The sequence below is a fragment of the Oryctolagus cuniculus genome, chromosome 4 (assembly GCF_964237555.1).
Source record: "Oryctolagus cuniculus chromosome 4, mOryCun1.1, whole genome shotgun sequence".
Lineage (NCBI taxonomy): Eukaryota > Metazoa > Chordata > Mammalia > Lagomorpha > Leporidae > Oryctolagus > Oryctolagus cuniculus.
Genome location: NC_091435.1, coordinates 86,099,051 through 86,124,896, shown reverse-complemented (window position 1 = coordinate 86,124,896; position 25,846 = coordinate 86,099,051). Strand labels below are relative to the sequence as shown.

Below are 25,846 nucleotides of genomic sequence, written 5' to 3'. Positions count from 1 at the left end.
AGTCTGCTGTATATCCCACTTCCCATGTTGGATCATTCTCTCCCTTTTTTATTCTATCAGTTAGTATTTGTAGACACTAGTCTTGTTTATGTGTTCCCTTTGACTCTTGGTCCTATCATTATGATCAATTGTGAACAGAAATTGATCACTTGGACTATTGAGATGGCATTGGTACATGCCACCTGGATGGGATTGAATTGGAATCCCCTGGTATGTTTCTAACTCTACCGTTTGGGGCAAGTCCGATTGAGCATGTCCCAAATTGTACATCTCTTCCTTCTCTTATTCCCACTCTTATATTTAACAGGGATCACTTTTCAGTTAAGTTTCAACACTTAAGAATAATTGCTTATTAATTATAGAATTCAACCAATAGTATTAAGTAGAACAAACAAAAACAATACTAAAAGGGATAAAGTATTAAGTTGTTCATCAACAGTCAGGGCAAGGGCTGATCAAGTCACCGTTTCTCATAGTGTCCATTTCACTTCAACAGGTTTCCTTTTTGGTGCTCATTCAGTTGTCACCAATCAGGGAGAACATATGATATTTGTCCCTTTGGGACTGGCTTATTTCACTCAGCATGATGTTTTCCAGATTCCTCCATTTTGTTGCAAATGACCAGATTTCATTATTTTTGACTGCTGTATAGTATTCTGTAGAGTACATGTCCCATAATTTCTTTATCCAGTCTACTGTTGATGGGCATTTGGGTTTATTCCAGGTCTTAGCTATTGTGAATTGAGCTGCAATAAACATTAAGGTGCAGACAGCTTTTTGTTTGCCAATTTAATTTTCTTTGGGTAAATTCCAAGGAGTGGTATGGCTGGGTTGTATGGTAGCGTTATATTCAGGTTTCTGAGGAATCTCCAGACTGATTTCCATAGTGGCTTGACCAGTTTGCATTCCCACCAACAGTGGGTTAGTGTCCCTTTTTCCCCACATCCTCGCCAGCATCTGTTGTTGGTAGATTTCTGTATGTGAGTCATTCTAACCGGGATGAGGTGAAACCTCATTGTGGTTTGATTTGCATTTCCCTGATTGCTAGTGATCTTGAACATTTTTTCATATGTCTGTTGGCCATTTGGATTTCCTCTTTTGAAAAGTGTCTATTGAGGTCCTTGGCCCATCTCTTAAGTGGGTTGTTTGAAGTAAATAAATCTTTACATACATATACATATACTCTATATATACATATACATATATACTATATATATATATATATATATATATAAAGAGAGAGAGATTTTGTTTCTTTTGGTGCAGAAAAATTTTGAAATCCATCATAGCTTTTTCATAATATACATATTCCAAGAACATTTTGAAGATCTCCTGTTTTGCATGGATTTCAGTGTGGGTTTTTTTTTTTTTTTTTGCACCAAATAAGCTTATCTTTTAATTCCATTTCCTTTAAACTTTTGGAGCATCCTCCTGATTCTCTTGGAGTTCATTCACTTTCACAAACTGAACAAGGGCTCTCTTTAGGTATGCCCATTGCAGCCTTTAGTCCGGTACCCCTGCCTTTCTAAGGCTTATGAAGACATAAAATTTCTTTTAAGTTACAGTTAAGAAATTGAAGCATTTAATTATAAAAGTCAAATCACTATTCTCTAAGAACTTGCCTTACAACACCTTTAGCAGCCAAGCCTGTGTATTTGCTTTGTATATTTTGATGGAATGCCAAACTGTAATTTTGTTCTGAGCACGTCACAGACCAGATTTATGCATGTGAAAAATATTCATATTGCTGGCCTCTTAGAGGATGAATCTAATGCCCAGAGGTAGTGGGCTCCGGCCTTTGGGGGACACACTTGTTTTGGTCTAAAGCATCAGAATGAATGACTCCCAAGTGGATTATGGTTCTAACTCCATCTGTGGAGACTTGGGAATTGGAGTTTTGCTTTGAAAGGCTGCAATCAATTCCTCCATGAACTCTCAATCTCCAATTCTTTCGCTGTCTTCTTTCCTTTCTTTCTCATATTCTTTCCCTTTCTTTCCCCCAGGTGCTGGAAGAGATGGAACAGTGAGAACTCCAGCAGCAGCCTTAATTTCCTTTTCACTCTGCAAGGAGTGTGCATGGAGCTATAGAAGGCTTTGAAAATAATTGACCAGCCCAATTTCTCATAGGCACATTTTGGCCAAGGGCAAGATCTAATTTGTTTTGTAGTTAGAGGAAGAACTTGAATCCAGGTTTCCTGTGACCAATCTGGTTTCCGCTTCTCCCCACTAGACTGCCCTTCAGCCCTCTGTGTGTAATCTTTCAAGCAGTAATCCACCAGCCCTCTCAAATATACCAGGGTAAAAGCCAAATAGCTCCCTTTCTGAAGTGTGCTTCTAGCCTGTTGAATAATTTTACTGAAGAGCAAGCTATAATTTTGGGATAATGGAGATGACTTTCTTTTTTTTTTTTCTTTCTTTCTTTCTTTTTTTTTTTTTTTTTTTGGACAGAGTGGATAGTGAGAGAGAGAGACAGAGAGAAAGGTCTTCCTTTTGCTGTTGGTTCACCTCACTGCGCTGATCCAAAGGCAGGAGCCAGGTACTTCTCCTGGTCTCCCATGGGGTGCAGGGCCCAAGTACTTGGGCCATTCTCTACTGCCTTCCCTGGCCACAGCAGAGAGCTGGCCTGGAAGAGAGGCAACCGGGAAAGAATCCGGCGCCCCGACTGGGACTAGAACCCGGTGTGCCGGCGCGGCTAGGTGGAGGATTAGCCTATTGAGCCGCGGTGCCGGCCTGGAGATGACGTTCAACCTATACATAATTCTTTTGTATAGCCATTCAATTTTTAAAAACTTACTAGTATTTCATTTAAAGAGTACTTTTTTTAGTTCAGAGAATTGCTAATCCCTTATTAATGACATGTCCAACTGTATAAATTCTGGGTAGGTTCAGAAGTACAACTTCTTATGGGAGATTTTTAGAATTCCAGTCTTTCAAAGCCAAATACAACAACTTCTCCTCCTTTTAATCTCTTCTCAGTCTTTTGCCAAAAGTATTCCACAGTTGGACACTGATCCATTTCTTGCTGATTATATTTAGATTTCTCTGAAGCCCTCTTCATACTACAACTGGGACTTAGAGAGGTCAGGAGCCTCAGGTTGTCTGGAGAAAAACAACACCCTAGAGAACAGATCCACATCTACTTATTTGTAACCCCATGTTTCATGCACCGTTAAATCAGTTTGCAGATAGCTATTTTGAGAAATGCCATTTATTTATAAAACATTAAATCTGATTTAGGAGCCATATCCTCAGAGAATAAACTAGGGATGTAAATGCCATAACTGTGAACATATGATTTTGGTTCTTACCCAATAGAGCAATGATGTACCAATGAATTGAATTATGCCATACATGGTCAGGTATTTAAATACCCCAAAGGATGAAACCAGAGCAGCTCGGCCTTCTCTGTTGAGAAATAATAGTAATAATTGGTTAAGTGTCATACACAGCTCCCAGTTTCTATGTTTCACAAGGAGTTTGATTTTTAATAATTTGTTGATACACATGAACTTAATCACTGATTCAGCCTCTCAATTACTTAACCACATTCATCCATCCTCTTTCTCTTTCAGTCATTACCTCACTCAGTTATTTACTTTTTCATTTCTGGCTTATAAGGTACCAATATTATGCTAAGGGCTATGGTGGATATGAAAGGAACCAGGCACAGTCCTTATTCCCAATAAGCTGTCAGTGAAGTGAAAAGATAACCATGTATATTATAGACACAACACAACATTATAAGGTGTAAAATGTCAAGTATGGACTTGATTGTGATCATTACATCTTAAAAATACATGCTTCCTAGGAATGGTACTGTGTGTGTTTCAGGGGCCCTTAGAGACATAAAGATAATGGATGGGTGCCCTCACTTTTCAGGGAATGTGGATATGACTCTAATATTTGAGATGTAATAGGTTTTGCTGGCTTCAACATCTCAAGAACCCAGGGTAATAATCTGAGCTGGTATAGAGATGAAGTGATCAGGACCACATTAAAAACTTCACTTTAACAAGTGGACATTATCTCCTTTTAAAAATCCACTCAGATCTGTTGGATGTCAGATTATGCTGGCCAAGGGAAGACGATGAGTTAGTAGCATGCAATGGGAGCGGGGACTTGGGAAACCACCACGCCTCATGTCCAAGCAGAAGCTAATTCACATGGGAGATGACCACATCTTTATTTCTAGTCCTCAGTGATATGGGTGCTTGCTCTACTCAAGACTTTGTTGACCCAACAGGGACATAAAAAGGAAAAGCTAAAAGTCCAACTACTAGCCAACCACTCTTCCTTATGCAACATGATGGGGTGCTCACATACTGGAAGCTTGATCCCTAGTGTCCAACATTCTAAATAGTATTTGAAGGTGATAGACATTGAAGAGCTACTCAACCTTAGGTATCTCATTACAGCAGCAGAAAATGGGCAAATGCATTGGGGCTGGCATTGTGGCTCTGCAGCAATTTGAACACAAGTGTTCCACTTTCAATCCAGCTTCCTGCTAATGGGCCTGGGAGGCAGCCGATGATGGCCCAAGTACTTGGGTTCTTGTCACCCATGTGGGAGACCTGGATGGAGTTCCTGGATCCAGGCTTTGTTTGGCCTGGCCTACCCTTGGCTGTTATGGGCACTTGGGAAGTGAACCAGTGAGCCTAACATCCATCTCTCTCTCTCTCTCTCTCTCTCTCTCCCTCTGCCTTTCAAATAAATGAATAAATAAGTAAATAAATAAATCTTTTTAAAAATGGCAAACCTATGGATCTATGCTTTCAAAACTATATTTCATTCCTCCTCAGGGGAGCTTTCCCAGGAATAAGCATTCATCAAAAATAGCAGGGGTAGAATGAGTCCAACAGAGATGAACCATATTTGGTTTTTATGGATCTATGAAATACAGAAGAAAAGAACCTCTGCCTTGTCTCCCTAAGTAGGCTATCTGCCACTGGAGAGATTTGGCATCACAATTTGTGTTATAAACAGTATACTGCATTCATAAATGCTGGACCACATTAGTGTGAGAGAGTCTATGAAGTTCAATGCCACAACATTTTGAATGGATCTTGGCAATTTGTATAACTCCTCATGGAAGCTACTTTACCTGGCTTAACCTCCACAATTTCCATATGAAAAGTCTTTCAGTCCAAGTGGGTTACCAGTAACAACCTCAATTATAAATGTGACTATCCCATTTTGTCCATTTGTAATCCCTCCAACCTCCTTTCTGTTACAAACTTTCATCCAACGGTCAAGTCCCAACTCCCCTGTTGAAGCCTTCTTTCCTGGCTTGAGTTCATTTACTCAAACTGCCAGAATGTTTATTGTTTGGATGTTAATATATTTTAAGTATACTTATTGAGCAGCTTTTATGCATCAGGCATCAGATTCTCTGTATTGTGAGATATCCACATATCCCAGGGGGCTGGTGCTGTGGCATAGCAGACAAAGCCACCACTTGCAGTGCCAGCATCCCATATGAGTGCTGGTTCGAGTCCCAGCTGCTCCACTTCTGATCCAGCTCTCTGCTATGTCCTGGGAAAGCAGTAGAAGATGGCCCAAGTCCTTGGGCCCCTGCACCAGCGTGGGAGACCTGGAAGAAGCTTCTGGCTCCTGACTTCAGATCAGCCCAGCTTCAGCTGTTGCGGCCATCTGAGGAGTGGACTAGTGGATGGAAGATCTCTCTCTCTGTGTTTCTGCCTCTGTGTGGCTCTGTCTTCAAATAAATAAATAAATAAATAAAGATATCTGCATATCCCTATCTGCTTTACTGTGATGTGAGTCCTCCAGGACAAGGCTTTGTCCCATCTCTTTTTTTTTCCTAAGATTTATTTATTTATTTGAAACTCAGAGTTACACATAGAGAGGTCTTCCATCGATGGTTCACTCTCCAATTGGCTGCAACGGCCAGAGCTGCACTGATCTGAAGCCAGGAGCTAGGAGCCAGGAGCCAGGAGCTTCTTCCGGGTCTCCCACACAGGTGCAGGGGCCCAAAGACTTGGCCATCTTCTGCTTTCCTATAGCAGAGAGTTAGATTGGAAGTGGAGCATCTGGGACTAGAACCAGAGCCCATATTGGATGCCGGTGCTTCAGGCCAGGGCGCTAACCCACTGTGCCTCAGTGCCAGCACCCCCCATTCCTTTTTTAATTTTACTGATTTGAAAGGCAGAGTTATAGAAAGAAGGAGAGTCAGAGAGACCTCCCCATCCTCTGGTTCACTCCCCAAATGGCCAGAATGGCTGGAGCTGGGCCAGACTGAAGCCAGGAGCCAGGAGCTTCTTCTAGGTTTCCAATATGGGTGCAGATGCCCAAGCTCTTGGGCCATCCTCTGCTGCTTCCTCAGGTTATTAGCAGGGAGCTGAATAGGAAATTGAGAAGCCAGGATGAAAACCGATGCCCATATGGGATATTGGCCTTACAGGTGGCAGCTTAACCTTCAGCACCACAATGCTGGACCCCTTGTCTCAATCTTTTATCTACCACATTTTCAAGCACAACATTTAACAAATTCTGTGAGCTGTGATGATGATGGAAATCATGAAATACGGCGAGGTATCTGAGCACTATCTTTATATAGTCACCCTGACATCAACATTAAGGCAATAGAGACAGTGAGCAAAGGGCTTAGAGACACTTCGCAAAGACAAATCAATAAAACACAGTGGCCTTTTGGTTATGGAGGAAGAAGAAGAGAGAGTTCAATGTACTCTGAGATTCTGAACTTCACTGATGGACACTAAGGAACTGATCATTCTTAGAAACAGGTAACATGGGACTTGGAAAGATGGGCTGTTTGTTGGTAGAAGAGGTGATGGTGTTTGTGGGCCCAGAAGGACACAGGTGTCCACAGATACTCAATGTTCAGGGAGAGGTGTCAAACTGTCGCTGAAGGTGTAGACTTTCAGGCCAGGCACCTTTAGGCCAGTGATTCCTGACCTTTAGTTCTGATGCACCAGGGGACATGCTGAACTTCATGGTTGTCTTTTCTACATACACCTCAAATTTTGGTGGTGTCTTCCACACTACCCAAAATTATCTCAAAATGTTATAGAAAACAACAAGGGAACAAAATTCATGAGCAGAAAATAAAATATAATGTTGTATTTTTAATTACATTTAAGATAGAGATATGATCAGAAATTCAAGAGAGGTAGGTGTGAGGGAGATACTAGCAGGGTAAATAGCTCTTAATTCCTTCCATTTTTCTAAGCAATGCCAGTCAATCACTTGTAATATCTTCCATATAAACATTTTGACTATTTGCTAGTTTTCATTCTGGAGACTTATAATACTATTTGGGAAATCTCTCTAATGCAGTGTGCCCTTTCTGCTTCCAAACCATCCTGAACTCCTGAGGAAATATCCCAAGAAGCAAGCAACACAAAAAACCAAGGAGGAGAGAAGTGTGAAATGCAATCAGTTAATCAATATCAAGTCAGGCTTTCAGCTGTCCACATAACACACCCACCTATCTTTGAAGGCTCTGCAAAGTTCACTTTGTTGTGGCTTCTACCAGTATTCTCAAGCAGTACTAATGGCCTCTTTAATCGGTGTACTAATAGCACTTTACCCACATCTGTTATAGTTAATTCTGTCTCTCCAGAGCCAGACAACAAGCCCGTCCTCTACCAGAGCAGAAGGGGAAGAAATGACTCACCTGATGAGATGAGGCACACACTCAATGTTGGCTATTTTCGAGGTAAAAGGTGATGCCACAGATGCTTCCTGTTCTGACAGTGAGATTCCTGCGTGAGCCATTTTCAAGGCCTGGAAAGATCAATCCATTGTACAGCCTTGACTCCTGAGAAAGGCTCTAACACTTCACATCGTAGAATTATAACACTGTACCTTTCCGTCCCTGGGTCTCTGTTTACACTATCCCTCCACCTGAAATACCCTCCCTCCTTTGATCCACAAACCCACAAATGAAAAAGGGAGCAATGAAACAGTGCTCCACAAGTAGAAGTGCTGTATGTGTGTGCATGACTGTGTGTGTTGGCTGTGGGTGTGTAGATGTGATAAGGAAACGGAAGTGCTAACTCAAAAGATCCATTAAGGGGTGAGCATTTGGTGTACTGAGACACTGTTTGGGATGCCTGCATCTCATATCTTAGTGCCTGGGTTTGAGTCTCTGCACTACTTGTGATTCCAGCTTCCTGCTGACACACACCCTGGAAACAGTAGGTGATGGCTCAAGTACATAGATTCCTGCCATTCACATGGGAGACCTGGATTGAAATGGGCTCCTGGCTTTAGCCATTTGGAGAGTGAACCAGTGGATAGGATGTCTCTCTCTCTCTCTCTCTCTCTCTCTCTCTCTCCCTCTCCATTTAATATAAATATACTTTTTACAGAGATCACAGAAGTTGATGGACATTGGTTGGGTCCTTGATAATCTTAGTTGTTACACACCACAGGACATCTTTATGAACCGGAAAAGATTTGATCCCTACCTTTCCCTAGTCTGCCTGATCTAGCCAATCAACTAACCACTGGGATGGAGTGGGGGACCAGATTGCATTCATCACGCTCATTCAAGCCCATGTGTTGTTCCTCTGAAATAAGGACTATTTTGTTTTTTTTATTGTTCTGAAAACAGTCCAGAGAGTGCAAAGGTTGATTAACAGGCAGGTCAGCAAGCCTCTAGCCCTACAAGAATTGTATGGGTCTCGAATGAGATGTTTGACTTCTGTAGTTTCACGGAACCATAAACTACCTGGCGATCTGGCTGATACTTGCAAGATTCAAGTTCAATAAATATCGCAACATTTCTTCCTTCCTCTTTTCTCCTTAGCATTTTCTGTCTCAACTATATGACATAAGAACATCTACATTATATCCAGGTTAGTTTTATTCATGATTTTCCCCCATCAGACAATGAGCTCTTTGTGGAGCGGATCTTATATGAATTTTTAGCATTTGGTATCTTTATTTTGTGCTAAATTCCATATAATCATAATAAGACTGAGCATTCATTCTAGATTTTAAAAAATTGTTTAATTATTTGAAAGATAGAGAAAGATCTCCCATTTGCTGGTTCACTCTTCAAATCCTCCAATATTCAGGACTGGACTAGGTCAAATTCAGGAGCTGGGAATTCAATTTAAGCTTTCCATTTGGGCAGGCACCCAAGTCCCAGGATGCACATTAGTAGAAAGCTGGAATTGGGAGTAGAGCTGTACTTGAATCCAGGCACTGCAGTGTAGGGTATGGGCATCCCAAGGGGGTGTCTATACCAAATGTCCACTTTGGAAAATTTTTTTTTTAATTTTGGGTGAGAGAGGGAGAGGGTGAGAGAGAAGAAGAAGAAAAAGAAGAAGGAGGAGGAGGGGGGAGGGAAGGTGGGAAGGGGAGAAGAAAGGGGAGGAGAGAGAAAAAGAAACAGAAACAGACATAGATAGGGAGAGCTCTCCTGCACTGGTTCACTCCCTAAATGTTTGCAGTGGCTTCCAGCAGGAACTTGAAGCTGGAAACCAGGAATTCATTACAGGTTTCTCAGATGGGTGGCAGGAAACCAACTGCTTGAAACCATTACTGCTGCCTCCCAGAGTCTGCATTATAAAGACTCTGGAATCAGTAACCAGAGCCAGGTATTAAATCCAGACACTCTGATATGTCATCTTAACCTCAGTGCCAAGTGGTTGCACTCATCTAGATTTTTAAAGAAGAGATTAACAACTAGCTCTTTCTCATGAAGCAGAAATTTATAATAATTTTCTGTATGAGCATGGTTTTCTTCACAGAACTTTGGAGGAATATTAAAGAGGAATATTAGAGCTTAAATATCTAATGAACTTTGGAAATAAAAAGCAATTTTCTTCTGGGCCTATAAATTGTCTAATATAATCCTCAATATAAACTGTTATTTGAATCGTATCTTTACAACTCCAAATACAAAGCACGCACCGTCCTTCTGTGTGTGAGAAATAATCTCAGAATCATTTGATTTAGGTTTTGCAATATCTAAATATTTTGTTTTAGGATTTCACTAAGTGTGAAAGTTTTTGAATAAAGCTAACTGATTTTTTTAAGATTTATTTATTTGAAAGAGTTATAGAGAGAAAAAAAAAAGCTAACTTATAAACTAAACCCAGAATGTAAGTTTCCACAGGAATAAATAAATTTACCATAAGTTAATACATAAATCATCAGTTTCAAACTTTATCATCACTAAGAATTTATCAGCTTTGTGACCGTGGGCAGAATTACTTCACCTGAGACGTTATTTCCCTACAGATAACGTGAGGATTTAAACCAGGTGGTCTTGTAAAGTCTCCTCTGGGTGTGACATAGGGAGAGAGTTCAAGTTGTCTTCCCTCATCTCTGTTACTCTAAGAGTTGCCAGAGAACAGCTGACGTGACTCATCTTACTTTACTCCTCTCCACCTGCAGCCCACACTCCGGTGGAGGAAATTATAAACACCCAAACAAGCCAGCGGATTCTGGAGGAAGGATGAAGAGGTCGACACCTAAGGACCATGAGCTCCTCAATAGGGGCTTCGGCGAGCTGCTTGTGGGAGCAGAAGTCCTTTCTACTCACCCCACAGTCATTAGCTCCATCGCCACACATGCCCACATAATAACTGCAGGGAAAAGGATAAGAAAAGTTAATATCTTGACTCTTGAGTAATTTCCATCATAACTACTTCACATGCAGGATGTGTGTATGTGTGTGTGTGTGTGTCTGTGTGTCCCCAACATGTGTGAAATCAGCCTGAACAAAAATGACTTCGAGGATCATATCCCCAACAGAAAAGGGCCATTGCATTATTTAAATAGTTTCAATCAATTACTTTGAGATGGTAGGGATACCACCAAGGACATCAGCAAAAACAGTGATCACACACTTCAAAAGAAGTCCTCTTTCAGTATCGCCACCAAAGCCAAGCTGAAGAGTATACAGTCATAGTTATAACACTTCACACACAATCTAACTCAGATGTCACGACATAATCTGCCCGTGTTTCTGTTGTTGACTGCTGCTGAGAGTTTATAGAGTTCAGAGACCAGGAAGAGAAACAGCTGGAAAATAGTTTAACATATATAACTAGCGACATATGTGCTTGCAAGCATCCGTTATGCACCTCAGAGTGAAAATCAGATACTATGCTCCCCACTTGTATCAGTTTGACATGCAGACATGATACAAATAGAAGAGTAAAAATTAAAGTTGCTGTCAAAGGAATTCTATGCATTATGCAGACTGTCTTGTATTATAAGTAAACATACCTTCTAGAAATTGAATAATAGCAACACCACAAGATATTCAGTTGCACTGTTCAAAAACCAGATTAAATTTAAATATTAATAAGGTGAAAAAGTAAAGTTCTCTTAGAATGGGCTTATTATTAGCCAGCACTTAGGAAATGACCACTTTTGGGCCAGGACTTTGGTGTAACCATTAAGATCCTTCTTGGGAAGCCCGTATTCCATATCAGAGTGCCTGGGTTCCAGCGCTAGCTCCATTTCCAATTCCAGCTAGTGCACACTCTCAGAGGTGGCAAGTGGTGGTTCAAGTACTTCGGTCTTTGCCATCCATGTGGGAGACCTGGATGGAATTCCAGGCTCCTGGCTTTGGCATGGCCCAACTGTTGTGGGCATTTGGAGGAATGAACGATGGAAAATCTTTGTCTGTCTCTCTGCCTGCCTTTCAAATAAAATGAGAAAAAATAAATAAGCATTTTAAAAGACCACTCTTACTGGCCAAATGGTCAAATATAGCCAAATTCATATTCCTATGGTTCAACCTACTATTGAGCTCGTATATATGAAAACCCCCCATAATTTCAGATGCACGTCAGCACTCCTGATAGCTGTTAGAACAACGGCTTGCTTTCTTCAGGCTTAAAGCACATATCTAATGCTTATATCACATCGAGAATCAGATCTCCTAGTGTTCTCTGAAGTTAGGAAGGGAACGCAATCTTCTGCACATCTCTGATGATGAAGACATGAATAAGAAGATTGGGAAATTGGGAAGGCAGCTCATTCTGAAACAGCATGTGTTTTCCTGAACTGATTTTTCTTTAAGGGAATAGAACTTCTCAAAATTAAGCATTTAAGCTGGGAAAAATCCTCAGATATTTGAGAAAGTTGAAATTACTTTCTTCAGTCAATATCATGTAATGACCATGTGAGGGAAATAGTCGTTTTAGGTGCTGATTACCTACCCAGCCTCAAAGAATTATGGGAGTTAATAGGCAGTTTTGAGGCATTCCTGTGAGTGCTTGTGCAATGAAATGTGATGGTAAAAGGCAGTCTCCTGATTTCACCCATGACTTAGCAGCAATTATCAGAAGTTTCACTCATCTCTGTTCCTGTTTACTTTCTGGAATGCGTGGGCTGGAAACTCTAACATTCTCAGCAAGTAACAAGTCGACCTGCCCTCAAGAAGAACTGGTTAGTTCTGATGTGACTTGGTCATCTGTATTTTTGAAAGAAAAGTAAAGACCTTTCCTTTGATGTAATCCCTATTGCGTGATATTTCACCTCTTGCCTAGAACACCAGAAATAGTCCATATGTCTTCTTTTTCCTTTTTTAACAGATTTATTTATTTACTTTAAAGTCAGAGTTACAGAGAGTTGGGAAGACAGAGAGATTTTCCATCCACTGGTTCACTCCTCAGATTAGCTGCAATGGGTCAAGAGCCAGGAGCTGCTTCTAGGTCTCCCAGGCGGGTAGCAGGAACCCAAGCACTTGGGCCATTGTCCACTGCTTTTCCCAGGCCATTAGCATGGAGTTGGATCAGAAGTGGAGCATCCAGAATATAACCCAGCACCCATATGGGATGCTGGCAACTCAAGCAGGGCTCTACTCACTATGCCACAGCACCGGCTCCAGTCCATTCTTTTTCCTAATGGACTGACATGAAATGATGTCAGATAACTCACACACTTTCCCATTTTCCTCATTCCAAGTGATACAAACACTCAACCATCTTTTCTCTATATGTAAGCCGATCTTTGCAAATTCTTTCTGGAGTAGAAAACTCATAAAATGGCTCCCCATGCTACCCACTTCCTGGCAATCACTCCCTTGAGTGTGAGCTGGACCTGGTGAGTTGTTCCTCACAAGGAAGAGATGTCACTGCTGATGTTTGGATATAAACAACAGTGACACTGATGTCTCTCTCTCTCTCTCTCTCTCACCCCTCTCACCCCCCCACCTCCAGGGTGCTCCTCACTTGGCGGTTCTTATGGAAGCCATCTACCAAATTGTGAGCTTCCTTATGAAATGGGCCATGTGGCAAAGGACTGAGGATGGTGTCTGTTCAACAGCCAGTAGGATATTGAGGCTCTTAGTTTAACCACCCACAAGGAAGTGAATTCGTCAACAGGTGAGTGGGTCTGGTGGCAGATCATCTCCACTCAGGCAGAGATGATTATAGTTCTGATCAACACCTGATCACATCCTTGTGCGAAGCCCTGAGCCAAGGACTCAGCCGAGCTCCTCTTGCATGTCTAACCCACAGAACTGTGAAACAATAAGTAAGTAGTGTTATGCTAAGCCACCAAGGATTGGAGACACATGTTACACAGCATGCTTTCCCTTCATGCAATAACACTTACTTTAATTTCTGAAATTCTTCAACAAGGCTTGACTTCTGCCCAGGAGACATTCTTGCAAAGATGGTTCCATTCACCAGAATCTAAAAAGGAAAAATGGTCACTGCAATAAGATTAGGAAGAAGAATGCTTTTCAAATACAAGGCCTGAAAACTTACTCATGGCCACTAATTTGATACAGCATCGCTGGATCATCAGAGTAAATTCCAAGAAAGGGATTTAAGGCTTTGATTTTGAACTTTCATGTTAACCCTCCATCATAACTTGATTACTTTTTCCCAGACCATTTTTCCAAGATGGGATGACCTCTGGTTAATAATAATAAAAACTAAAAGCAGCAGAGCAAATGGGGTAAAACTGCTGAAGGAAATACAGTTGTTTTTTACCAAACACTTTCTCTGTAATTGCAGCACAAGCAGAGGGATGAGCAATGAACCGGAAGTTGAGAAACAGTGTTCCATGCTCAGCAGTATCACAACTAGCTGTGCAAATCCAAGGTAAGTGGCTTAACCTCTCTGAGTTCAGCTCTCCATCTCTACAGGGGGAAGCTGGGCTAAAGCCTTTCTGGGAACCTTTGGGGTCTAGAAGCTAGGGTCCTTGGGGCAAGGCAAAGAAATTTTAAGACTGCTTGCAGATGGTCACTGCCCTCAGCTCAGGCTCCATTGATCTCCACCACATTGACTGCACAGCCCCACAGCGCTGTTTTAAAATAGGACACACACAGCACAAGATAACAGATGAGTTTGAAACGAAAACACAGGGCCTTTGTTTCCTTCTGCTGTGATTTAAGAATCCAGACAGGAAGGGGAATAGAACTCAGCTGGACATGAGTTGGTGGCTTTCAGGTGGCATGTTTGGGATTGTCTGGATGTTCTCCAGGTAGAGAGGAAGGGAAACAGGGAGGCTGAGGTTGGACTGCACACACCAGGACTCAGACTCTGAAGGAACCAGGGACCACGTGGGTACAGGTAGGCCCAGGGAACTCTTCCAGGAGCAGTGCTTCTCCAACTCTGAGACCATCCCTTTCAGAACTGTCTCCCTTTGTGCTCACAGGTTTTCTCATTTTATTTTGCTTTTGCTTTCTCTTTTTTACACACTATGAATTTATTTTCAAGATATAATTAAGAAACACATTATTAGGTTGAAAATTAGTAAATTATATAATATGCAGGATTTAAGTTGTGATGCATAAAATTTATAAATATTAAAAATACTGGAAAAGTGGTTAGCTGGGAAGGAAAATTATTGTCATATCTTAGGTGAAAACAGGATAAAACTATTTCAATTCCTCTTTGATAAATAATCATACACATGATCAATGTATCAATCAATCCAGGTGGGTTAGGCTATGTTACAATGACTCCAAAACCTTATTTAGTTTTATAAGAAAATTTATTGCTTGTTCATGAAAAGTCCACTCGGGCTCTGGGAGATTCTCCTGTTTTCCTCAGTCATTTGAAGGGCAAGACAAAACCCTCCATTTATCCAGTACTTACTTTTGGAAGCAAGCTGTTGAAATGCTGAAATATCACCTGGTATGATTTCCCACTCATTGCAAAATGGTAGCAGCTCCGTCTTTCCCCATCAGGGCCTGAGGCCTTTCCAATGTTAATGGAGATTTCCTAAAATCAAAAGGGCATCATCACTCCACAGTGGCTCTTAAGGTATGTCTCTGCTTTCTTAGGTTTGTGTGGAAGGAACTGAATTCACGCAGCATAACAATGTGAGGATTGGCAGATGAATAATGAGTAATTCCCACAGAACTTTGACCTATAGGAAAAAGAAGCTCAGAATGTCCCCCCTCCAAAGTATGTGAACACCTGACCTCTGACAATGAGGTGCTGTGGTTCCTGTCCTGGGAGGTACCACATGTGCTGTCAGTCTGCTGAGGCAATCACACTGAGGCACCAGTCAATCATCACAAAGATGAACAGGAAACATTCTTCCTTCTTCTCCTCACTCAGCCTCACATTCCCTAAGGTCTCTTAACCATTCCTTTGTTCAAAAATTTTGCATTGGGGCAGTCATCTGGTGTGGCTGTTAAAATTATGCCTACTCCCATATCTGAGTGCCTGGTTCAAATTCCCGACTCTGCTTCAGAGCCCATCTTTCTGCTAGTAGTCACCTTGGGAATGATGGCTCAAATGACGGAGTCCCTGTCTCCTACACTGGAGACCTGGATTAAACTCTTGGCTCCTGGTTTAGACCTGGCCCTGTCCTGGCTATTGGGTGGGGGGCATATGAAGAATAATACAGAAGATGGGAGATTTATGTTTCTCTCTCTCCCTCCCTCCCTGCCTCCCTCCCTCTCTAAGTTGAGTTGATTTTTTAATGCCTAATCTTTTAGCACCTGATCTCTGACCTCTGTTGTGACCCTACCCCAATAGGTAACCCCTTTTTCCCATAGTGTTTATATCCCCTTGCACACCCTACCTTCTGGTGAACCACCATTAATCCTTTTCTAAAACCCTTTCCCTCTTGTCTTTTCCCCTGTCACTGTATCCCCTGGCTGCCTTCTATCCCAGCTGTAAATGACTATGGATTCATTCCTCATGACAATAGCTGGTAATGGTTTTTTCATGCAGCATTTTCCAGAAGGCTTTACATTTGTGTAGCATGAGAGAAAATTTTATTCGTTAGAGAAATTCATATCAAGAAAAGCATTGCATGCATATCCGGAAGATTTTCTATGCTGAATTGGGAAACGAAGTAAGACACCCCTATATTGAGACCTCCAATTACCAAACAACACATGAAAGACATGCTGTTAAGCATTTTTCATGAGACAAGGACAGAAACTCTTTTTGCTTGTGCTGGGAATGTGGGAAGATACAGTGTTGTGGAGGAAGGCAGAGCAAAGGAAGCTTTCTCCCAGTAACAACCTAAACTTGAATAAAGCCATTAAATTCATGAATGAGTAGTATTAGTGGACTGTTCATTAAAACAGTGTGGGAGCTGAGTTCTATCACATGGTGAATCTGGCAATGTGTACTGATGTGGAAGCAAGGAGACTCCCAAGGAAACAAGCACCAGGAATCTGCTAAAAGCAGAGAGAGTGCTGTCATCTTTCACAGCCCATTCAACTGGGGTTTGAGCCAAGTTAATGCACCTCTTCCAGGACAGGCAGAGCCACTCTGTACAATTGTGCCATTTGAGTACTGTACAAAGGGTCCTGATTACACAATGGTCCACTCTGCACTTAATATGAAAGGCTTGCCAGCCTGGAGGAAGGGAACATTTTTGTAATCCATCACCTGGAGGGCCATGTCTTTGAATTCACCTGCAGTGATGAAATGTCAGGCTACAGCCCATTCTCATCATTTGAAACAGCTACTCTTGTCCAAGTGCACAGGTATCTTGCTATCTAGAGAAGTCCAAGACCTGTTAACTTCATGTCACAGGCACAGTGCAATCTAAATGTCCATGGATTTGTGAGGAATACAACAGATGAGTCTGAGTTGTTTCTCTGCAACTCATCAGTTTGTGTCTTGTGTGAGCTTACATTTCTTTCTTTAAAAAAACACTTAATAGATTTATTTGAGAGGAGGAGACACAGATAGAGAGCTTCCACCCACTGGTTTGCTCCCCAAATGTTCACCGTGGCTAAGACTGAGCCAGGCTGAAACCAGGAGCTGAGAACTCAAGCCAAGTTTCATCGTGAGTGGCTGTTACTCAATCATTTGAGCCTTCCAAGGCCTGCATTAGCAGGAAACCAGAGTCATGAGCTAGAGCTGGGAATGGAACTCAGATACTAAGGGCAGCTTAACCACTAGGCTAAATGCACACTCCCCACTAACTTTTCTGAGTCTCGATTTTCTCATTGGTAAAATGACTCATTTGCCCAACTCATAAGGTTATTGTGAGGATCAAATGGCAAAAAAAAGGAGAGTATAAATTAATTAGTAGTTCCCAGCCATGATGGCACATTGGAATCACTGGACAAAGAGCTGATGCCAGTTCCCACCGCAGGGATTCTGATTAATTGTTTCAGCCTGAATCAGGAAGCCTAAAAACTCCTCCAAGTGATGCTAGTGGGCAACTGAGCTGAGAAGCCTGAAGGAAAAATCTGCAAACTGAAAAACTCCAGACAGATGTGAGGAGCCACGATTGTGATGACTCTGAAGACGAGAAGGCTGTGCAGTGCCAACGTTTGCTCACATTCTTCCCTGGTCCCATCTCCTGGTTCTCCACCAGCTGCCAGGTCACAGAGGCAGGCACAAACTCATCTGGTTCATTGGCTTCCACGATAATCACTTGGCTGCATGGAGGAATCATTTCAGAATTCTTTGCAACAGTAATGGCTGTTTGAAGGTTGTCACCTAGAAGACAAAGGAATTCTGCTTGCTTTTGACAAACCTCTTCCCCACAACCAGAATCAAGCTCTCCCTCCTCCAATTTGCTTGTTTTTTTTTTTCCAACATTTTGAAAGTCAGAGTTACAGAGAGAGAGGGAGAAAGAGAGATAGATCTTCCACATGTTGGTTCACTCCCCAGATGGCCACAATGGCCAGGGCTAGGCCAGACCAAAGCCAGGAGCCAGGAGTTTCTTCCAGGTCTCCCATGTGTGTAGCAGCAGCCCAAAGACATGAAGCATCCTGTGCTGATTTTCCCAGGCCATTAGCAGGGAGTTGGATTGGAAGTGGCTCAGCCAGGACTCTAACTGGTGCCCATATGGAACGCTGGCATCACTGGTGGCAGCCTCACAGGCTATGCCACAGTGCCAGCCCCATGCTTCATGCTCCTTAAGTCACTTATTTCATAACCAATTTTATCTGCCTGTCTACCCAAGGCTGCCCCAATGGACACTGTGCTTGTATCTCCCTCTCAAAATATTTAGCATCAGCCCACTGTGTATTTCCAAAATACGCAGATGAAAAAAAGGAATGTTTAAGCACTTTCAAAATTTATGTATCTTCAAGAGATAGACAGCTCCTAGCAATGCACATAACATGACCACAGTTTAGTAGTATAAAATCATCCAAATGTAAGTAGGGGAAACAGCAATTAGGGCTAGGCCATGCTTGGGCTTGATGATCATACACCATTCCTAGCCCTGCTATCTTGGGGAAACATAGTCTCACATCCTCCACACAGAACTCTCGTTCTTGATTCTCAATGAGAGCACATCCATTCTACTGCTTAGCCATTTACTGTGAGCCCATCAGCACTGCCCAGATCCTGGAGAAGAGGAGCAAGCATTAGATAGAGAGAATGAGCTATGGTCCCTGCCTCCAGAGCTTCTGGTCCTGCTGAGGGAGCAACACAGGTGCACCACAGGGGAACAAAGTCTATGCAGAATAGTTTTCTCTCTTTCTCAGCCACAGGAACTCACTGAGCTCCACATCTTTTTCTGATGCCTGGGGTTCGGTCACCCTATTGGGCCTCTACATACATACCTGTGATCATCACCGTCCTGATGTGGGCCTCCCTCAGCTCCTTCAGCACTGGTTTGGTTTCCTTTTTCAAGCGATTCTCCATTATGAGAAGTCCCAGAAATGTTAACTCTGACTCCACTTTCTCTCTGTGATTCAGGAGAAAATCAATATTGAGTGTAGCTGTGGAATCTCAGCAGTTGGATTTACTTCTTTTTAAAATTTCTAAGGCTTGGTAATGCAATACTTGCATATGTTAGAAAACAAAGTGGGGCAGCATTGTGGCATAATGGATAAAGCCACTGCCTATGATGCCCACATCCCCTATGGGTGCTGGCTTGAGTCCCAACTGCTCCATTTCTAATCCTGCTTCCTGCTAATGGCGTGGGAAAGCAGCAGAAGATGACCCACCCCTGTGGGAGACCTGGATGGAGTTCCTGGCTCCTGGCTTTTGCTTTGCCCAGCCCCAGCTGTTGAAGCCATTTGGGGAGTAAACATGCAGATGGAAGATTCTCTCTCTCTGACTCCCTCTTTCTCTGTAACTCTGACTTTCAAATAAATAAATAGTTTTTAAAAAGTAAAGAAGAATCAAGAGCTTATAGGGAAAACCGATAGTCCCTGTGTCCATGCCACCTCATCCCTCTTCTTCTTCTCAGGGGAAACTTCTTTTAAGTATTTTAAAAGTTGCTTTTTCTCATTATCAACCCATTTTTTGGATAAAGAACAATGTACTTGTCTTTGACTCTTTCTGTTGGTTCTTAGGTTAATGATATATGATGGTACCTTATAAAGTTCATTAGAAACTCAATTAAAGTCTAATATACACTTTCCACGAATCTTTTAAGTACTCTTATATTTTTGTTTTTAATTTCTAAGAGGTTTCCCCCAAGTCTCCCACTTCCCCTCCCTTTGAACTTGCAATCACAAGTTATTTGACACTTATCGGTGCATGATGCATACAAGACACCATTTGAATAGATATCAGGTCATTTATTTTAGTCTGTATTTGTCACCTCCAGGAAATATATGCAATCGGCCAGGGCTCTGAAGAGCTTTCACAGTTTGAAGCTGGAGGCTGGGCATCTAATTTGGTTACATTAGCTACAGAGAACCTCTTCTCTGAAATGGAATGACTCTCAGGTGGCTTTTTAAGAGGGAAATGTGGGGACTGAGCGTTCTCTCTTGATTTTTCATTGTTCATTTTTCTATAAAGTGCAGTCAGGATTGTAGGGAGAGGGAGACCTAAGATCCAGCTTCTCTATACCATTAGTCAGTCCTCCATTCTCAGCCTGAATCTTACCCTCATCTTCCAGGGTACAGAGTTTATCTGAGTCTGGACCTCTTTGGGGCTATGAAGGGTGAACCAGTTTTCTCTTACCATTTCTCTTTCTGGCTATGGTGTACATAATTTCTTCTACCCTGCTGACTCAATTAGCAACTCTAGCTCTCTTTTCTGCACTTAGCACTTCTATAGTTTCTTTACTGTCATTTTAGTAGTTCTTGGGAAGTAAAAGAAAGAAACTCAGGATCAGTAAGCCTTCTTCAAGAAAAGGATCAGAGTTGGATGTCTTGATGAGAAATAGGCAAACTTGCTTGGGAACACAATGAAGTACCTTCTCTCTGGAGCAGACTATAAATTTCTACACCATTCATTCAACAGTCATTGCTCAGTATCCATGGGGATGTGGGGAATTTGTTGTAATACACCCCCAGCCCCCATGTATACCCAAATCTGCAGATGTTCAAATCTGCACATAAAATGGTGTAGTATTTGCATATAACCTACACACACCCTCCCAGATACTTTAAATTACCCCTAGATTACCAATAATGAAATGTAAATGTCATGTAATTGTTTTATTCTCTACTTGGGGGAGGGGAATAATGGCAGCAAAAAATCTGCACATATTCAGTACAGATGCAGGGATTTTTTTTCCTGAATATTTTAAATCCTCAGTTGATTGAATCCATAAATTTGGACCTTACAGAATGGTGGCTGTACATTGTTTTAGATCTTGTATTAAGAACTTTGATGAATACTCAAATAATCAGATATTAATCTTTTCTTACTGATCTCAGAGAATAATAGAAAAGAAAATCCACCTTAATATAGGATTTGTTAAAGATTTTTACCATCATTTAGCTTCATTACTTTCTATTATAAATTGGACTAATCTTTTCTCATTAACTAGAACCAAAAAGAAGATCTAAAACTCTCCTTACCAATTTATTCTGAATAAAGCATTTTATTTTATTTTAACACCTTTATTGATGTATAATTCTTATACAAAACTGCATAGATTGAATGCATTTAATTTTATGGGTCAGAGCAGTATGCATATACCTGCAAACCATCACCATGCTCAAGAAATAAACATGTCCATCACAGCCCAAAGTTTCCTTCTACCCCTGTGTTTTTGTTTTTGTTTTCTTGTGGTAAGAGCACTTGAGATCTACCCCCTTAATGAAAGTGTATAATGCAGTACTGTTATTAGGAACACTATTACATTGCACAGCACAGCTCTAGAACTTAATCATCTTGCATAGCTGAAGTTTTATATCCATTAAACACAAATATCTTAATTCCTTCTATCCCAGTTCTTGAGAGTCACCATTCTACTTTCTAGTTCCATAGGTTTGACTATTTCACGGTATGTCATATAAACCTGATCATGCTGTACTTGACCTTCTGTGGCGTATCCTCCAGGTTTGTCCATGTTACCTCTTATGACAGGATCTCCTCAATTCTTAAAGCTCAATGACATTCTTGAGTGTGTGTGTGTGTGTATTTGTATAATATTTGTATAAATATATATATATATATATATAGTATTTTCTTTATCCATTCACCCACTGAACATATAGATTGTCCCATGTCTTGGCTATTGTGAGCGATGCTACAGGGGACCCAGGAGTGCAGGTACCTCTTCAAGATCCTGATTTCATTTGTTTGAGGTATCTATGCAGAAGTAATTGTAGGAATTATTCACATGGTTCTTCTCTTTTCACTGCTTTAAAGAACCTTCATACTGGTTTCCATAGCAGTTCCACCATCCTACATCCCCACCAATAGTGTACAAGGGTCCTAGTTGCTCTATATCCTTGTGGACACTTGTCTTTCTTTTTAATAGGCATGAGGTGATCTCACTCTGGTTTTGATTTTCATTTCCTTCATACTTAATGAAATTGAGAACCTTTTCATATACCTGTTAGCCATTGGTATGCCTTCGTTGGAGAAATGTCTATCCAAGCCCAATGCTTATTTTTCAATTATGGTTTTTTGTTTGTTTAACTATTGAGCTGTATCCTTTGTACATTTTGGATATTAACTACTTATAATATATATGTTTTTCAAATATTTTCTCCTATCCCAGAAGTTGCGATTCCACTCTGTTGACTCTTTCCGTTGCTGTGCAGAAGTTTTAGCTTAATATGCACAGGCAAAAGACTGGAACTTGACTCTCACCTTGCACAAAAATCTATTCAAAATGTGTTAAAAATTTGAGCATGAGACCTGAAACTGTGAAGTTCCTGAAGAAAAATATAGGGTGAAATCTTCCTGACATTGAGCTTGGCAATGATTTCTTGGCTATGACTCCAAAAGGATAGGCAGTAAAATAAAAAATAGACAAATGTGCTTTGCTTCCATTTTACAATTCTTTCCTATGCCTCCTACTTCAGGCAATTGGTCCTCTTGCCAGCCTACAACATTCTCAGCCACACCTGTGTCAGGGCCTATGTACCTCCTATTTCTGTTCTTTGCAATGTTCTTCTGGATATCTGCACACCTTATTCTTTTGCCTTACCCAGATCTCTGTTCAAATGTCCTTCCTTGGAGGACCTCCCTGATAATCCCATGCAAAACATTGATCTCTGTCTTTTCAAAAATTCTCAAACCTGATTTACTTTTATGTTCTTAAGGGCATTTAAGAAACAGCAATGAGATGATATTTTGCAAATTTATTTTATTGTCCCTTTCCTCCAATTGGGACATAAGATTCATGAGGGTAAGGAATTTATTTAATTCACTTCTGAATGAATTCTCAGTGCCAAGGGCAACTAACACATAGTAAAATTCAACAGAACTTTACCAATCCAATGAAGAAGTAAATCTTGATGAAGTATTTCTCCTGATTTTTAGGTTGAGATTATTTTTTCCCCAGCCATCTCAAGAAACTCCTCTGTTGTCCATTTTTAACTTCAGTTTTTTTAGAAGTTCTTGAGTTTTGTAAATGGAAAATCTTACTGGATATAAATGGAGACTAAAAAATAATCAAGACCCTCTCCCTTTATCCTGTTTAAAAGTAGTAGCAAATTTCTTAGAAGCATTAAAAAGCTGCTGATAGTCCCTGGGTAAACCTGGGATGATTCGACATCCAGCACATTTTATCCTTATTTTTGCATTTCTTGTACTCATAACATTGCCAGTCTCACTAGTGACTTTTAAATGACAACACAGCTGTGTTTGCATGTGCTGCTCTCCATCACTAGATCCATAAATCTCTTCTTCTCACAGGAGTTTAACATTCACCATTCCAACTTGTGTTTGAAAAATTGCAAAATCCTGTTTGTTATGAGCCTTCATGCTTACCCAAGAATAGCCAACACCTGGAACATTAAATCTCAGAATTTCATTTGTATATTTAAAGATAAGCTTTCTGATTCCATTTTGAAGACTAAAATATTGTGGCTGAAAAAGCTCTGTAGAGATCACTCAGACCTTAGAGATTTTATTGATGGGAAAGTGGAAAGAGCCTAAGGTGGGGACACTGTTTACTGATTATCTCAGAGCTGATGGACTTGTGTTGCAAATAATAGTGTTGAACCAAGAAGTGGAGGTTAATGTAATAAATCAAGATCTCTACCAACAATACAAATCAAAAATAAACAATATCCATTTTAACTGCTACAGTTTGCCATAGTATTTCTGTACTCTTTTGTCATAGATAATTTAGTGACAACTTTCAAAAACTGAAGAAAGATACAAGACAGCTGAATAGGGAAAAGATGTGCTGTTTCTGACTACAGGAAGATAGTAGAAGAAAAAGAGAGGAATCGCATTCCCAGAGGACAGCTGGAGAAAAGTTTGCAGTGGAAATTCTACAAAAAGAAGAGAGACACTGTAGAGCAGTGTGGACAGTACAATCTCACAGCAGCAAGTAGGACACCACCAGCAAATCCCACAGCCAGTGGCTGGACAGGATATTCCCTTGGAACAAGGCACCTGGCAGTCAGCAAAGAGGAAATGCCATCTTAATAAGGCAAGTAGAGGCGGCTGTGGTATGTATGTGTGCTACTAGAGGACTCTCAGGGAGATAAATCTGTGTTCTCACTGACTTTGTGTCTGACCGGGAGGGTTGGCAGGGGGTAGGGCACCCACTTAGGCCCACGAAGCACTCCCTCCTCTCACTATATTAAGGTGCCCAGACTCAACTTGCCAAGGTGAAACACCAACCAACCTCTATTGGTTAGGCAACTGACTCTGGGAATGCCACAACTCTTTCTGTGAACAGAGGAGGCTTGTGTAGGCTGAGAGTGGATCCCTTTCTCCCTATCACTGTGTAAGACTTGTGCCTATGACTGTGAGAATTCTGTGACTGCACAATAGGGCCTGTGATAGGGCATGGCTAGGTCTTTCGGCAATCACTGTATATGGCTCCAGAGGTTCAGGGTTCTGTGCTCACATTGAGGAGCCCAAAGATCCTTTTGCAGTTCATGCACCTGCTTGAGTAAGATGCTTAGGCACTGTGGGCTCACCCAGTGATTGGTTCACCTTGGAAGAGAGGAGCTGACACTGTGACCCACCAGCTGATGCCATCATACTCTCCCTTCTGCTGGTGGTAGAGGAGACCCTCCATGCCCAACTTAGTTGTTGTCCTGGACCCTTAACCCACACTTAAGCACTGGCAATAGCTCCTTGGTCCCACCCAGCATACACCTTTGGATAGCCACTGAAGGAGAAGACACTCCACTAAGCCACAGAGGCATATTTCAAAGATAAGAACTACCAAAAGAAAAAACCAACAAGTGTTTCCAAAAGTGCCTAAAAGTAAATGTAAAAATATAAGAAACATGAACAAGGAAGACAATATGACTCCCCAGAAGGAACACAACAGAATTTCAATATTAGAATGTGAAGATGAAGATATTAATGAAGTGCCCAAAAAGGAATTCAAAAGCATGCTCATAAGATTGCTCAAAAACACAGAGAAGCAAACACATTTGTTAAGGAAATCCATACATGACATGGATGAGAAAATTCTGGTGAGACAGACATTGAAGAGAAATCAAACAAATATTAGAAATGAAGAATTGGATATGGCAAATAAAAATACAGTGGAAAATCTTAACAACACAATTGGTGAAGCAGAAGAAAGAATATCCAAGCTAGAAGACAAATCTTTGGAATTCTCTCATTTAGATAGGAAAAGAAGAAGGAGGACAAGGAGGAGGAGGAAGATGAGGAGGAGGAGGAGCAGGAAGAAGAAGAAGAAGAAGCAGGAGGAGGAGGAGGAAGAGTAAGAGGAGGAAGAAGAAGGGGAAGGAGATGAGGAGGAGAGGAGAAGGAGGAGGAGAAGAAGAGGAGACGAAATAATAATAATAATTAGAAAAATAAAAATAGTGTTAGAGATTTATTAGATACTATCAAATGAACAAAAATACTCATCTTAAGAGTTCCTGAAGGTGTGGAGGGAGAATGGGTTAGGTAATATAGTCAGTGAATAATAGCATAAAATTTTTCTAATTTGGAGAAAGATAAGGACATCCAAGTACAGATAGCACATAGAACTCTTAATAGACATGATCAGAAATTTCTCCACCATGTCACATTTTAGGCAGTCTTTAAAAGTAAAATATAAAGAAAAGATTCTAAAATGTGTACCAAAGAAGCACCAGATTACCTTCAAAATA

The 25,846-nt window shown here is 41.1% G+C and overlaps 1 protein-coding gene and 1 long non-coding RNA gene across 7 annotated transcripts in view; one reads left to right on the top strand and one right to left on the bottom strand.

The window, feature by feature from the left end:
• The window catches only part of ATP13A5 (ATPase 13A5), a 127,071-nt gene that overhangs the window by 27,889 nt on the left and 73,336 nt on the right, over positions 1–25,846 (bottom strand). For all 6 annotated transcript variants that reach the window (XM_070072357.1, XM_070072359.1, XM_070072361.1 and 3 more), the window contains exons 18-24: positions 18,959–19,083; positions 17,722–17,882; positions 15,060–15,185; positions 13,567–13,646; positions 10,538–10,580; positions 7,655–7,764; positions 3,309–3,405 (exon numbers count right to left, since the gene is read on the bottom strand). In XM_070072357.1, coding sequence (XP_069928458.1) covers positions 3,309–3,405; positions 7,655–7,764; positions 10,538–10,580; positions 13,567–13,646; positions 15,060–15,185; positions 17,722–17,882; positions 18,959–19,083 — 742 coding nt within the window. The remainder of the gene's footprint in view (positions 1–3,308; positions 3,406–7,654; positions 7,765–10,537; positions 10,581–13,566; positions 13,647–15,059; positions 15,186–17,721; positions 17,883–18,958; positions 19,084–25,846) is intronic.
• LOC127482925 (uncharacterized) lies at positions 12,980–25,310 on the top strand. The gene is made up of 3 exons (XR_007908851.2): positions 12,980–13,334; positions 13,974–14,060; positions 23,881–25,310. It is a non-coding gene; the product is annotated as an uncharacterized lncRNA (long non-coding RNA).